Here is a 15,309-nt window from a genome sequence, read left to right as displayed (position 1 = left end):
GGAGACTGTAAGAAAACTGTGTGGAGACTGTAAGAAAACTGTGTGGAGACTGAGAAAACTGTGTGGAGACTGTAAAAAAAACTGTGTGGAGACTGTAAGAAAACTGTGTGGAGACTGTAAGAAAACTGTGTGGAGACTGTAAGAAAACTATGTGGAGACTGTAAGAAAACTGTGTGGACACTGTAAGAAAACTGTGTGGAGACTGAGAAAACTGTGTGGAGACTGTAAGGAAACTGTGTGGAGACTGAGAAAACTGTGTGGAGACTGTAAGAAAACTGTGTGGAGACTGTAAGAAAACTGTGTGGAGACTGTAAGAAAACTGTGTGGAGACTGAGAAAACTGTGTGGAGACTGTAAGAAAACTGTGTGGAGACTGTAAGAAAACTGTGTGGAGACTGTAAGAAAACTGTGTGGAGACTGTAAGGAAACTGTGTGGAGACTGAGAAAACTGTGTGGAGACTGTAAGAAAACTGTGTGGAGACTGTAAGAAAACTGTGTGGACACTGTAAGAAAACTGTGTGGAGACTGTAAGAAAACTGTGTGGAGACTGTAAGAAAACTGTGTGGAGACTGTAAGAAAACTGTGTGGAGACTGTAAGAAAACTGTGTGGAGACTGTAAGAAAACTGTGTGGAGACTGAGAAAACTGTGTGGAGACTGTAAGAAAACTGTGTGGAGACTGTAAGAAAACTGTGTGGAGACTGTAAGAAAACTGTGTGGAGACTGTAAGAAAACTGTGTGGAGACTGAGAAAACTGTGTGGAGACTGTAAGAAAACTGTGTGGAGACTGTAAGAAAACTATGTGGAGACTGTAAGAAAACTGTGTGGACACTGTAAGAAAACTGTGTGGAGACTGAGAAAACTGTGTGGAGACTGTAAGAAAACTGTGTGGAGACTGTAAGAAAACTGTGTGGAGACTGTAAGAAAACTGTGTGGAGACTGTAAGAAAACTGTGTGGAGACTGTAAGAAAACTGTGTGGAGACTGTAAGAAAACTGTGTGGAGACTGAGAAAACTGTGTGGAGACTGTAAGAAAACTGTGTGGAGACTGTAAGAAAACTGTGTGGACACTGTAAGAAAACTGTGTGGAGACTGTAAGAAAACTGTGTGGAGACTGAGAAAACTGTGTGGAGACTGTAAGAAAACTGTGTGGAGACTGTAAGAAAACTGTGTGGAGACTGTAAGAAAACTATGTGGAGACTGTAAGAAAACTGTGTGGACACTGTAAGAAAACTGTTTGGAGACTGTAAGAAACCTGTGTGGAGACTGTAAGGAAACTGTGTGGAGACTGTAAGAAAACTGTGTGGAGACTGTAAGAAAACTGTGTGGAGACTGAGAAAACTGTGTGGACACTGTAAGAAAACTGTGTGGAGACTATAAGAAACCTGTGTGGAGACTGTAAGGAAACTGTGTGGAGACTGTAAGAAAACTGTGTGGAGACTGTAAGAAAACTGTGTGGAGACTGAGAAAACTGTGTGGAGACTGTAAGGAAACTGTGTGGAGACTGAGAAAACTGTGTGGAGACTGTAAGAAAACTGTGTGGAGACTGTAAGAAAACTGTGTGGAGACTGTAAGAAAACTGTGTGGAGACTGTAAGAAAACTGTGTGGACACTGTAAGAAAACTGTGTGGAGACTGTAAGAAACCTGTGTGGAGACTGTAAGGAAACTGTGTGGAGACTGTAAGAAAACTGTGTGGAGACTGTAAGAAAACTGTGTGGAGACTGTTAGGAAACTGTGTGGAGACTGTAAGAAAACTGTGTGGAGACTGTAAGAAAACTGTGTGGAGACTGTAAGAAAACTGTGTGGACACTATAAGAAAACTGTGTGGACACTGTAAGAAAACTGTGTGGACACTGTAAGAAAACTGTGTGGAGACTGAGAAAACTGTGTGGAGACTGTAAGGAAACTGTGTGGAGACTGAGAAAACTGTGTGGAGACTGTAAGAAAACTGTGTGGAGACTGTAAGAAAACTGTGTGGAGACTGTAAGGAAACTGTGTGGAGACTGAGAAAACTGTGTGGAGACTGTAAGAAAACTGTGTGGACACTGTAAGAAAACTGTGTGGAGACTGTAAGAAAACTGTGTGGAGACTGTAAGAAAACTGTGTGGAGACTGAGAAAACTGTGTAAAGAATGAGAAAAGTGTGAGGAAACTATGTGGACACTGCGAGAAAACTGTGTGGAGACTGAGTAAAATGTGAAGAGACTGACAAAACATTGTGAAGACTGTGAGTAAACGGTGTAGTGTGTGAGAAAACTGTGTGGGTATCATCAGACCCGAGTCCATATGATGGGGGCTATAAAGAAACAGTATGCTAACTGAATGGGTTCCACGTAGAATTACATTTTCTCCAAGGGTACCAGAAATGTGTCCAGGAATGTACGGCAGTTCCTCGCTAAGATAATAATATAATAGCAATGTATTTCAAAGCACTATCCAGCATTCTTGTGCCCACCACTGCTTGTCAATAAACAAATCTCTTTGAGCCGAGACGTAAACACACTTCCAGGTACATTTCCACTCTCCCCCACCCCGCCTTCTCATTTCCAGCAGCTTGTTCAAACACAGAAATATAATTAAAGGCTCTCTTCCAGCAAGGACTGGAATTACTGCCAGCTCGTCCAGTCCCGATAAAATACTTGTTGAGAAAACAGGAACAACTAGCACGCACCCACCAGGTCATACTAACGTCCTAGAGTTTTAAATAGCGAATTTCTCTCCAATAATGAAAAATGTGATTCACAGCAAAGAAATGTTTCAATAGTTCGTTTTATTTTTCAGTATGTAGAATTTTGAGGTTAACGGAGGGAAACATTACATGCTTCGTTACTTAAACATATATATATATAATTCTCCTCTTCCCTCAAGAGTTTGAACGAGAAGAAGAAGTAAAGAAAAAATCACTCATCTATTTCTGCGGATAGAGTTATCCCACGAACTTTACGAGCCTTGCGTGTAGCGAAGTCATAGTGTATCATGAAAATTTTATGAAAATTGTATTTCCTACATAGATCACGCTCAATAGCAACAATTAACTAATGTTTCAATCTATCTAAGAGAATTGTTGAACTAAAGTAATTCTTCATTAGTTTGAGGCGCGAGAAGCTTCTTTCACCAGATTACACAATTATGGCTAATGCATAATGCCGTTTTTATTTATCGCCCGTAGGATTGGCGTTTTCCATATTGAATGACACCCCAACATGACAATTTTTGTCTATATATTTCAGGAGATTTGTATGAGTTTTCAAAAGATTTCCATGACTTTTTCATATATTTTGCAATTTCATGAGAGTTCCAGGAGCTCCTGGTTAATCAGGCGGCCGCGAGAAATCTGTTATAAGTTATAAAATGGTTTAATTTAATAATTTACACATAGAATTAGCGCGGGGCCCACTGCAGTCGGATAGGTTGCTGTGGCCTATGGCAAATAGCGGCGTATGCTACGCCACCGGTCGACTAGTATTGTATATTCTCAGTGCATGTGACCTAGAATTAGGATAGGTCATAAGACCAGTGACTTCTGCTGTACTGGCAAGTTAGTCTAGTGATATTTTGTGGTCCCAAATTATACTACCCAGGCTATTGATTATTACCTCTAGATATATAACTTACTAAGACATACAAGTAATAACTTTGAGATTTCAGTACAACTAATAAAGAGTTTATTAAGGAACAAAAGAAAAAGATCATTAAAAGAAAATGGGCATAAGGGCCAACAAAGGCAAGTCAAATAATGAAAAAAAAATCAAAATAGTAGGGCCTGTTCAGTTCAACATAATCAAAGAACTGCCATCACAGAGGCACAATAGTGCCTCAGCTCAAAACAAACAATGGATTACAATAATATAATACAGGTCCTAACAGTCAAATGACCGCCATCCATGAGACACTTAACTGTCTCTTATGAAGACAAAAGTTTGTCTTTTACATACTATACGACCCAAATCTGGTCTTTATAAAAAAAACATGTACAGGAAAGGATAAGAGACTAAGTAGACATAATATTCACATCAACCAACTTATTAACAACCAATAAATAAAGTCTACTTAGCTCGTTATTGAAAGATACATTCCTATAAAGTGGCACACTCCTCTTGATTAACACAGTCAGAGCAGAACAACAAAACTATTATATAAACATTATGGAGATTTAGTTCACAATAATGTACAGTGGTCAGCTCAAAGACTCAAGAGGAAGTGGCAATTGTACACAGTTAATAGGGACTTAAATCAAGTAATAAAGGGACTAACTCTAATAAAAAAATAAAGGAAGCCACCCTTATTGTCCCTCTTGTCACAGTGCACCACTATACTTTCTCGGTATATCTCTGTACTTTCTCATTGCACATTTTCTCAGCACACCGCTGCACTTTCTAAGTGCACCACTATACTTTCTCAGTGCAGTATTTTACGTTATCAGGGCACCGCTGTATATTCTCAGCACACCACTGTGCATTCAACATTCTCTTTGCACCACTGTACATTACTCAGTGCACCACTATGCTTTTCCAGTGCACTAATCTACAGGCTCAATGCACCACTGTACGTCCTCAGTGCACAGCTGTGCTTTCTCAATGCATGCTATTGCATTACTCTAGATTCTAAGAGCATCCTGACATTGTTTCAGACAGAGGTTCTTAAAAAAAGCCTTCTTGAAAAAATACAATTTTATTTGATTCAGTAAAAATATTTATACTTCAAATTCTTTTTTTAAAGGGAGTTTCTTCAAAGACCAAAATCAAAAAGGCCAGAACTAGCCCACAAAACAATTCCCAGGCATGTAGTGAAGAATTTAGTTGCTAAATCGAACGTCTCTTTGAGCTATGTTTTTTCTAATAAACAAAAATGTTTCTGAAACCTGCATCAATAGATTCCAATGTATCCTTGTGTCGTTGTTGGAATAGTTGAGATTCTTGATATCCTGGTCTCAAACAAGAGACAAATCAGAAACACAGCCACAGACTTCTGCATCTTCTTCAAAGAAAGCTTTCAGTTCCTACACTGGGATAGCACCGTGGTGCACTTGGAACGTAGAGTGGTGCACTGAGTATATAGAATTGTGCACTAAGTATACAGAGTGGTTCACTGGTTTTTAAACGTGTGAGAGCTCTCTGTCTATTTTAGAGGCCATATGGTTTCAGATGCTTTCAGCAATGCCAGTAAGAGCAAAATGATTTTTATAGCGCTTCCGGGACCTCTGTATAATACCATCCTAACCCAACACAAACTCTAAATTACTTACAATTCATACAGCACCTCGAGAGCAAAAAAAAAAAAAAAGACCGGCTTAGGATAATTGGAGACCTTAGGCGAAGTGAATTTGGTTGCCCCAAATGAAATTAGAACAAGATTATCACACAAACTCAGAGGCGGCCCCCATCGAGGTCACTAATGGACCAATGGATCAGGAATATTTAAGCCATAGTCCTGTTTTGATCGTTTAAATTAACAAAATTGTTAAAATCATTTGGCTTTTTTTTTTTTACATAAAAGCAAATAGTCTTTGATATGACTCTTCTAACTCTTCTAGAATAAGTGGAGTAGAGATCCGACTGATCACCTACAAAGTAGAGTAGAGATCCAACTATCCAACTGATCACCTAAAAACATAATCGAAGCCTCCCAGACAGTGTCGGTGGCACCTGGTGCGGTAACTCATCCCTTCTCTATCAACTTTCTTCAAATTTGTACACAGAACTTTGAATGATCTAAAATGTCTTGGTGACCGATTTTCATTTTCTCTTCTAGTTTCTGAGATCTAAACGGGACGGACGGACAGACGGACGACGGACAGACAGGCCACACAAACTAATAACGTCTTTTTCCCTTTCGGAAGCCGCTAAAAAAAGAAAGGACGAAAAGAAAATTACGAAATTTATTAAAAACCTGCTCGTCTATATCGACAAATAAATGAAATTTATGTATTGCAAGAAGTTAGAGTTAGACTAGTAAATATAGAGTCATTGTAGAAACAGAAATAGACTAGTAACCATAGAGTCATAGTAGCGACAAGAGTTAGACTAATAAACATTTGAGTCATAGTGCTCTACTATGTTTGAGATCTTATCCAAGTTTCGCATTTTTTTCTTCTCAAATTCGTTTTAGTCCTTTGCGAGGCCCCCATCCATGTGAGGCTCATGGCGGTTGCCTAGTTTGCTTATGGTAGGTAGGCTCTGCCGTATCCCTCTGGTGGAGCTTGAAGCACTCCCCTAGACCCCTTTGCTTAGTAGAGAGGTAATTTGCTGCATCTCCGATACTATCTCCTGAAATATTTTTTTCTTGGGTTTAAAAATAATAACTATGAAGTACATTTTGCCGGTATTGCGAATTAAAGGCTCAATGGATTAGTTTTAACTGAAATTTCAGTGAGTAAATTTGGTTTCCAAAATGTAAATATATTTGCTAAGAAAAAACAGAAAATTATGTCTTTAATTTTTTTTTCTTTTTCATTACATTCTTAAAACCCTTACGGTTAAAGGGGAAGGGGCACCACAGGCAAAAGTCCCAGAAACACTGTAGTACGGTATTGTGTAGTAGTGTATAGTCTAATTGAGTAATGTATTTTAAGTCACGTTTTTATTTTTCTTATGTTCTCAAAGCGTTTTGTATACTTCTTAACAGTAACCTAGAGAAAAACAAATTATTATTATACTTGTAGTGGTAGTAGTAACTAGAAGTAGCTTCTTCCTTCACATGAAGGTTACAAAGGGAAAGGAAACTATCTTGAAACGGTATGCGTTCGAACTTGTTATTGGTCCCGGGTTCACACCCTGCCCACTGCCATCCCCCGTCGTCCTGCGGGAGCTTTGAACTAGGACGTAAATTATCTTTAACTCTGAAGGAACATCCGAAACTTGTCAACCATTTTGCCAACGAATGCACATACACACCCACAACCCTAAAGTTTCAAACACTATAGAAAACCCTGATAGTTTTATTGAAAGAAATCCACAGCCTAGTTAGCACTTTTTTTTCTGGGCACGATTAAGAAACATTTCTCTGGAAAAAAAAATGTAGTTGATAAAAAAGAAAATCAAAAGTCCATTAATTTTGAAAAAGTTTGGATCTATCCGATGTCTAAAAATAGCACAGTTAGGCTTAACAGCAGACAGAGAAAAATTGTTTTATTCCCTCCCTTTTTTCTTCTCCTGTCTTCTTTTTACTGAAAGAAGATTTCAGAGCATGCGACTGTGTGGGATTAGCCGACAAGATCTCGGACAGCGGGGACGGAGACGTACCATCTTGTGCAAGAGAACGCGTCACGTGACCTCGTTCACGTCACATGACATTCAGGTGCCTAGACATAACAATGAATTAGGTCCAGATCAATATTTGACAAATTGCGTTTTCCCCCCATTTAATCATTGATATGATAAGTAAGGACTTTGTTTTATACTTATTATATTCGAGGAATTTGTTTCAGTTTGATTTTCCTGCTTCGAATTCATATTTTGAATTAATAGAGATATCACGAATATCGTGACTAATACTTGTATACGTTTAATCTCTTTCTCTCCTAATTGACGATACCAACGTCGATTTGACCCCATTACATTAAATTAATTTTAAGTTTATGAACGTTAATTTGCAGTGTGTAAAAAGAGCATGCCATCCTCTTTAATTCTATACCAAATAGAACATTTTCTGATTAGAAACCAAAAAGCTATTGAAGTTTAACCAAAAAAAGTATAGTGAAATACAAATGAGCAAAATGGATGATTCCATTGGATCATATACAATAATCATGGAGTGAAAGAGTTAACTTATCGAGATCCTTTTGGCGTTATATTGGTGAAGTATCGTGGAAAGCGTGGTCGAGAGGCTAAGTACGCTTGTCGTGGCTACCTATGAAGGGGGCTCGAGGTTCGACACCCGACTCGGGCTGAGCGCCTGGAGGCAGCACGGAAAAACCTTCTCCTAAATACCCCCCCCCCCCAACTGGTGCACAACTGAGATTGGACCATAGCGCTCTGAGCATGCTATAAGCATAAAAATATCGCTATATAGAAGCTAAATTTTTTATATAGCCTAAAAAAAAACACATCTGGGGTAAATAACATGACAGAGAAGGTACTGTTTATGCTTGGTTTCCAGTTGCCGTGATTCAGGTCTCATTCAGGAATTATAACCTGTAGTGTGTTTGATACCAACTCTTTATATTTTTGTACATATTTTTTTTTCCCAATCATTTGCAGCGTAATAAAAAAAAAATGAGAAAGACTATATAAGGTAGCGGTTCTCAACCTTTTAGGCTCGGCGAGCCACAGGTTGAGAACCCCTGATATAAGGTAATACTAAAAAACGAGCCCCAAAAATTTGTTTACCAAGAGAAGATAAACGAAGATACACTTGGCGGTTTTCACATTAAAGGTTTTAATCACAGTAATCTGCTCTTTGTTAACACTTTGATTTTGATTATTTAGACGCCGTTAACTTTCTGTAAGAAATGAGCTACAGTAGGAGAGAAAACGAAGAGGAAGTGATATAAAGAAATGTGGTGACCATGTGGTGAAAGCCAAAGAAAAATCGCAAGAAAATGAAAAAAAGAAGATTGGGAGTTCGAAAATAAACAGACAACAACTAATAGAAAAAAAGAATACTTTTTAAAAAACAAAGCTTATCTAAGGGAAGCTAAGTACTGTCATTTATCTGAGGGAAGGAACAGCTAAGTACTTGTCATTTATCTGAGGGAAGGAACAGCTAAGTACTTGTCATTTATCTGAGGGAAGGAACAGCTAAGTACTGTCATTTATCTGAGGGAAGGAACAGCTAAGTACTGTCATTTATCTGAGGGAAGGAACAGCTAAGTACTGTCATTTATCTGAGGGAAGGAACAGCTAAGTACTGTCATTTATCTGAGGGAAGGAACAGCTAAGTACTGTCATTTATCTGAGGGAAGGAACAGCTAAGTACTGTCATTTATCTGAGGGAAGGAACAGCTAAGTACTTGTCATTTATCTGAGGGAAGGAACAGCTAAGTACTTGTCATTTATCTGAGGGAAGGAACAGCTAAGTACTGTCATTTATCTGAGGGAAGGAACAGCTAAGTACTTGTCATTTATCTGAGGGAAGGAACAGCTAAGTACTGTCATTTATCTGAGGGAAGGAACAGCTAAGTACTGTCATTGATCTGAGGGAAGGAACAGCTAAGTGCTTGTCATTTATCTGAGGGAAGGAACAGCTAAGTACTTGTCATTTATCTGAGGGAAGGAACAGCTAAGTACTGTCATTGATTTGAGGGAAGGAACAGCTAAGTGCTTGTCATTTATCTGAGGGAAGGAACAGCTAAGTACTGTCATTTATCTGAGGGAAGGTAACAGCTAAGTACTTGTCATTTATCTGAGGGAAGGAACAGCTAAGTACTGTCATTTATCTGAGGGAAGGTAACAGCTAAGTACTTGTCATTTATCTGGAAATATGAGGGGGGGGGTTATCTCCTTTCTGCTATGTAAAATATAATTTATTGATTAGTACCAAAATGTTTAACTAACTGGTTAATTTTTGGATTGATTCGTGTATGGTTATCGACTATAAATATGCAAAATTTCAACTTGATCCGAGAATGGAAATAGAGAGAGAGAGAGAGAGAGAGAGAAAACGTCAAGACGTAATATCTATCTATCTATCTATCTATCTATCTATCTATCTATCTATCTATCTATCTATCTATCTATCTATCTATCTATTTCTCTCTCTCTCTCTCTCTCTCTCTCTCTCTCTCTCTCTATATATATATATATATATATATATATATATATATATATATATATATAGATATAGATATAGATATAGATATAGATATATATAGATATATAGATATATATACAAATCTCATCAAATTGCACTTATTCCCCTTATTTTGAAATCGAACAAAATAATTAATCACGAACAATCAATTAACTAATTGTTATTTTTTTTTTTGATTCATGTCTTTTCAGGTTCAATGAATAGTTGTGCAAAGTTTTAACTTGACCCGAGAATGGGAAGTGGGAGAAAAAAACATGTTTAAACTTTTTACCAGACAGACAGACGGACAGAGTAAGTTGTGTTAATATAAGCTTTGTAAAAACAATGTCAACGTCATATTAAAAGGTCGCTGCTTCCCAGTAATTACTAACTTTACTTTGTAACAAGCGAGAAATTAATTCTACAATGTGTGATAGTAAGTCTGTTTTGATTGACTACCACTGTATTTTGTGTGACTGTGAACGGACAGACTAGATGACTTTTATTGTTGTACTTGGTTGAGTGAACAGCTAATAAAGTGTGTAAGACATGACTTTGTTGAAAGAGGTCAGTGAACAGTACAGTGCTGAAGGAGACAGCATATACTAAATGAAATGGAATGTCAATATAATAAAGTTATATTTTAATAGTTAAGTCCTTCTTAGTGTGTTCAAGATACATATAACACAGCACTGAAATCATTTTATAACAATGTATTTAGTTTATTGAACACTACGCCTATAAAGGCTTCAGTAGTTTGTTTACCGGATAAACCGAAAAAAAAAAAACACCAAAAAATAACTTGCTATTTAATAATGAAAATAGCCAATAAATAATCTAGAAATACGAAGATATATAAAGGGACAAGTAAGTTGATATCGACTGGACTATTTGTTAACAGCGAAGAAACATTCATTACCATTGTAAATGGGTCGGTGAAGTAACCAGCATGCCTTGTTTTCAGAGCGAGGTTGAGTAAACGTTCAGGTAAAGCTACAACAGCCTGTTTATTGAATTACGTCATCAATTTATGTTGGGAGGTTAAATGGTGGATGCATTTCTTACGTGGAACACACAATAATTTAGAATCGTGTTGATTACCTTTATTTCTAGCGGAATAATTCACAAAGTTAGTGCAGGGCTTAAAGTGGGAGCACATGCAAGAGCTAAATATTTTGTTGATGTTTCAGCACTGAATTTCAAATTAAGAATTGACACAATTCATCGCTATTTGTTTCACAAGCTCTTCATTCTCTCTTCCATTCTTTTTATCTCTTTTTCTTCTCTTAAACTTTCTTTCTCTCACTCCCACAATGTCTCCGTATATATTTCTTTTCTGTATCTTTCTTTTCACTGTCTCTTTTTCAGACTTTCCTTTTACATTTATAGCTCATTCTAACTAATACACTCACTCTCTCATTCACACACACACAAAGCCACATACAAGCACACATTATCTGAAAACGAAAGGCGTGATAGCTGTTATACAAAGTTCAAGTAAAATCATTAGAGCCGTTTTCGAAATTCAAAAACTTTTTTTTTTCCCCCATTTATTTCAATGCATAAAGTGCATGCAATCTAATAGTGAGAATGGACCTCATTCACCAAAACGAACGATCACGTGATAATATTGATAAAACAACGAAAAGAAAAATGTCACGTGATAACCATTCCTGATTAAAATTAGATCGTTATTTGTATAGAATAGATAGAGAAACACGTGACTCAGTGTTGTTTGTTTACGATTGGTGAATTAGGTCTATTGAAAAAAGAAATTATTTTAAGAACTTTGAAGTTTCAATGTTTCATAACAGCTTAGAAATAACAAACAACAAATAACAAACAACAAATAACAAACAACAAATAACAAACAACAATTTTGTTTTATCCTTTGCAAATGAATCCATTCTTCAAACAGGACATATCGATTACTTAAATATAAAGTCCACTTACTGTCCGGCTTTCTTTTTAAGTATCAGATGACCAGAACAAATTTTTGTTATGGTTCATCGACTGTAAGCGGAAGCTGTCCACTTGCATTCAGACGTTACCATCGATCTACACGAGCCAGAGTTTTTTTTTTTTTTTTTTTTTTTGTGAGTGGGAAAATTCCAGACGGGTGGTCCTCGTCCATTGATATACAAGTGCAAGGAAAAGTTCAGAAGTGTTTCTATGTTTACGTTTATGTATCAGCTTGGGTTTTTTTCAATACGTCTAAACTCCAAACAGTGGATGTATCAACTTTCAGAGGAGTTACAAATCATAACAGTTCAAAGGATCGAAGAATGTTGTAATATTTGACAACAGAACTTTTAAAAACGTTTTCGCTAAAGAAATATAGTTGAACATATAAATAAAACAGCTTCTAGACTATTTTGACTTGCAATCAAAACGTTTGAAACAGTCCTAAAAAAAAAGATGCAAAAAAACAACAACAAACAAACAAAAAAAAAACAAATAAAATGCAACAACCTAAAATGACAACATGAAATCCCCCTATATAAGTCTTAACTATGAAGAGTGAGAGTTGGCATCATTAGCTATCGGAACTGTTTGTGGGCTAGGCGGTTATGCGTGTTAGCTTGTCGGTGTATGATTGCCACGGGAAAGGAAATAAAATTGAGATTGACTATATATTATCAGGGCGGCGTAAATGATGTGGATTTTAATTTTAAGCTTTAAATATAACCATTCACTATATTCAGGTTTATTCAGGGTCAGCACAGTGTTCTGATGTCGTCTAAAACATTCCAGTGTATATACATTGAAAACAAACACCTAGATCGGGGCTAAACATTGAAATGTTATGGTCCAGTGAGAATTGGCCATATAGGCTCTAGTATTATACATTGAGAATTGCTAGCGTCGTGCTATTGCTAGGTCTGGCTGTGTTAGGAAGTCTTTCAATTACTTGACCACTTTTGTCTTCATTGTTAACACATTTTACAAAGCAAATAAAGAACGATAAATTTTGAAAGTGAAGTTGCTGCGGCCACTTAAAGGGAGGTAAGAAAAGAGAGTAGAACGGAAGAAACGTAAAGGAACTTGTCAAACCCTGACATGGAATAAAATCTGAACATCCACAATGAGGGAATAATAAAGGAAAACGGATCAGTAGGACACTTGTGACACTTAGGTCTTTAGAACTACCAAAAGATTTTTTAAAAAAATTACCTGCTGTTCTCCCTTGGTAGCCAACTCGTGGTTCAGGAGCAGCTCCACCGCCTCGACATTCTCCTCGTTGATAGCATGCAGCAATGCATCGCCCACTTCCACGCCGTAGGACAACAGCAGCTCAATCATCTCAATGTTCTCATTCTCGATGGCCACCAGTAGAGCTGTCCTACCCAGCGGATCCAGGCAGTTCAGGTTCATCCCTGTCTGCTTGGAATTGTTGAGGTACTGCCGAGTGGACGGCACGTCTCCCCTTTCCACCTGTTCAGAAAACGTAAACAAATTTAAAATGTAGAAATGACTTGAAAAGAGCATTCCCCCCCCCCACCCCTCCTATCTCTTTTTGTTTTTAAAATCTTAAAACACGCATAGTCTGTCTTTAAACTGATCCACCTTGCGCGATATCCTCCTACAGACTTCATTTATGCCTGTAGTCTTCAGGCATATGTCATATACAGCTGACCTTTGATAGTCCGACCCTTTTAATCGATATACTCAGTAATCCGACTCGGCGACATAGTCTGCTTTAGCTGCACAAGCTAGTTTTGACAAGCAAGTGTGTTTCTGTCCTTAAACAGTTTACTTGAGACAGTTTTTTAGGGTTGAAGTATTTCTTACGTTTTGTAGGATGGCCAGCAAATTTGGCCAAACGTAAACATCAAACACAATCAGGGGATTAACTAGGAAGTTTCCATCGTTTGGTGCCCTGGGGGGGGGGGCTTGACCTCTATGGGGGTCCCTGCATTTTGCATAATATTTAATTTTTAATGTAAAAAAAAACACTCGTTTAGGGGCCCCCCAAGTGGGGACTCGTGGGATTTTCAAATTCTCCCCCCCCTCCTCCCCCACCCTTGCTACGCCACTGAACACGATCTCTTCCTGAAAAATGGGAAATTATTAAGACTTATGAGCGTGGTGAAGCTATTTTTTTTTGACTTATGGCATCGGGCGACCTACCATTTATGAAATTAGGAAAAATATGGAGAAAATATCGTTGAAAGCCAAAGAGAATATTTTATTATTGTAAATATAATTTTCTTGACATAAAGGTTAAATGAAGTTACAATAAATCCAACCTCCTTTGTAATCCGACGTTTTAGATAATCCGACACCATCCCGATCCTGTTACACTGGTGTGACAAAATAGAAAACACCAAACCTCGTGAGATGAGTTGACAGAAAAATATAGAGATGCAGATCTTTGAGAGGAAGTGAAGTTGGATTGGTCACACCCTTAGAAAAGATACCAACAACAGAGATACACATGCCTTAGAGTGGAACCTCTAGGGTACATGGCGTAGAGGAAGACCAAAAAGAACGTAGCGACGCAGTACACTAAATGAAGTCGAGAGGACAGGAAAGAGTTGGGAAGCCATTTAAAAAACTAGCAAGAGACAGTGGAGAGTGGAGTGTTTTTACTGAGGCCCTGTGTTCCATGAGGAACGCAAAGAAAAGATGATGATGATGAATCCGGTCCTGTAACCGTTGAAATATCACAATGTCAATTATATGTATATAAATTACAATTGCTGCACAAAGAAAAATAAAATGTGAATGTTTACTTTATCCACATGCTGGTACATTATAGTAGGAATCGCTTTTATTTGTTTAGGTTTTAGTTTACATGTTGGGAGTAATAAACATTTTTAGAATTTGACATAATATATTTATGTTTTATTTTCCGACGACTCTCAAACTGTATTACTATGACCACTTTGTCATTCTATAAATATTGGTTTAAATATAAAAAAAAAAAAATCAGCATATTCTCTCCATTATTTCGTATTAGATTTTTAAAATATTTTCTTTTCATATCTCCGCAAATGACATTGACCGTAGAAATTACAAAATACTTGGAGAACTGTATTGTCAATATTTAGCCATCATATGATATTGGTGACATTTTGTCATTTGCAAATACCAAAACGTCACATAATAATTATAAGAAGCGAGTTAGCACCCCTTCGGAGGTATAGCTGGGCCACGTCTGGCTGGAGTGGCTGTATTCCTAAGGGTGGAGAACTCTCACAAAGTCGCCTTACATCTAATAGTTGTTCTGTCCCTTAAGATCGAACATAAATAAATGAAAAAGCCGAAAAGAAGATATATTTCGTACACTGAAAAGATCGAGAGAAAGGATGATTGGAGCAAGACAGATTGAATGGAGACAGATTGAAGAAACAATAATTGGAGTAAGACAGATTGGATGGAGAAGGATTAGAGGAAGAATGATTGAAAGAAGATTGAAGGAAGACATTCACTTCTCACCCAGTTTTCATCGAATGAATGCTAGACAACCTTTTTTTTGTATTGCAATAAACAATCACTGGTCTGTCATGGTCACCTGAAATCAGATGGTCTGTCATGGTCACCTGGAATCAGATGGTCTGTCATGGTCACCTGGAATCAG

At 37.4% G+C, this 15,309-nt stretch overlaps 1 protein-coding gene across 6 annotated transcripts in view; it reads right to left on the bottom strand.

Moving 5' to 3' along the window:
- The window catches only part of LOC106074945 (short transient receptor potential channel 4-like), a 276,179-nt gene that overhangs the window by 58,126 nt on the left and 202,744 nt on the right, over window positions 1–15,309 (bottom strand). For all 6 annotated transcript variants that reach the window (XM_056037379.1, XM_056037382.1, XM_056037384.1 and 3 more), the window contains one exon: window positions 12,900–13,160. In XM_056037379.1, coding sequence (XP_055893354.1) covers window positions 12,900–13,160 — 261 coding nt within the window. The remainder of the gene's footprint in view (window positions 1–12,899; window positions 13,161–15,309) is intronic.

This window comes from Biomphalaria glabrata, chromosome 8, assembly GCF_947242115.1.
Source record: "Biomphalaria glabrata chromosome 8, xgBioGlab47.1, whole genome shotgun sequence".
NCBI classification, from domain to species: domain Eukaryota; kingdom Metazoa; phylum Mollusca; class Gastropoda; family Planorbidae; genus Biomphalaria; species Biomphalaria glabrata.
The sequence above is the reverse complement of the archived record's forward strand: the minus strand, read 5'-3'. Positions and strand labels throughout refer to the sequence as shown.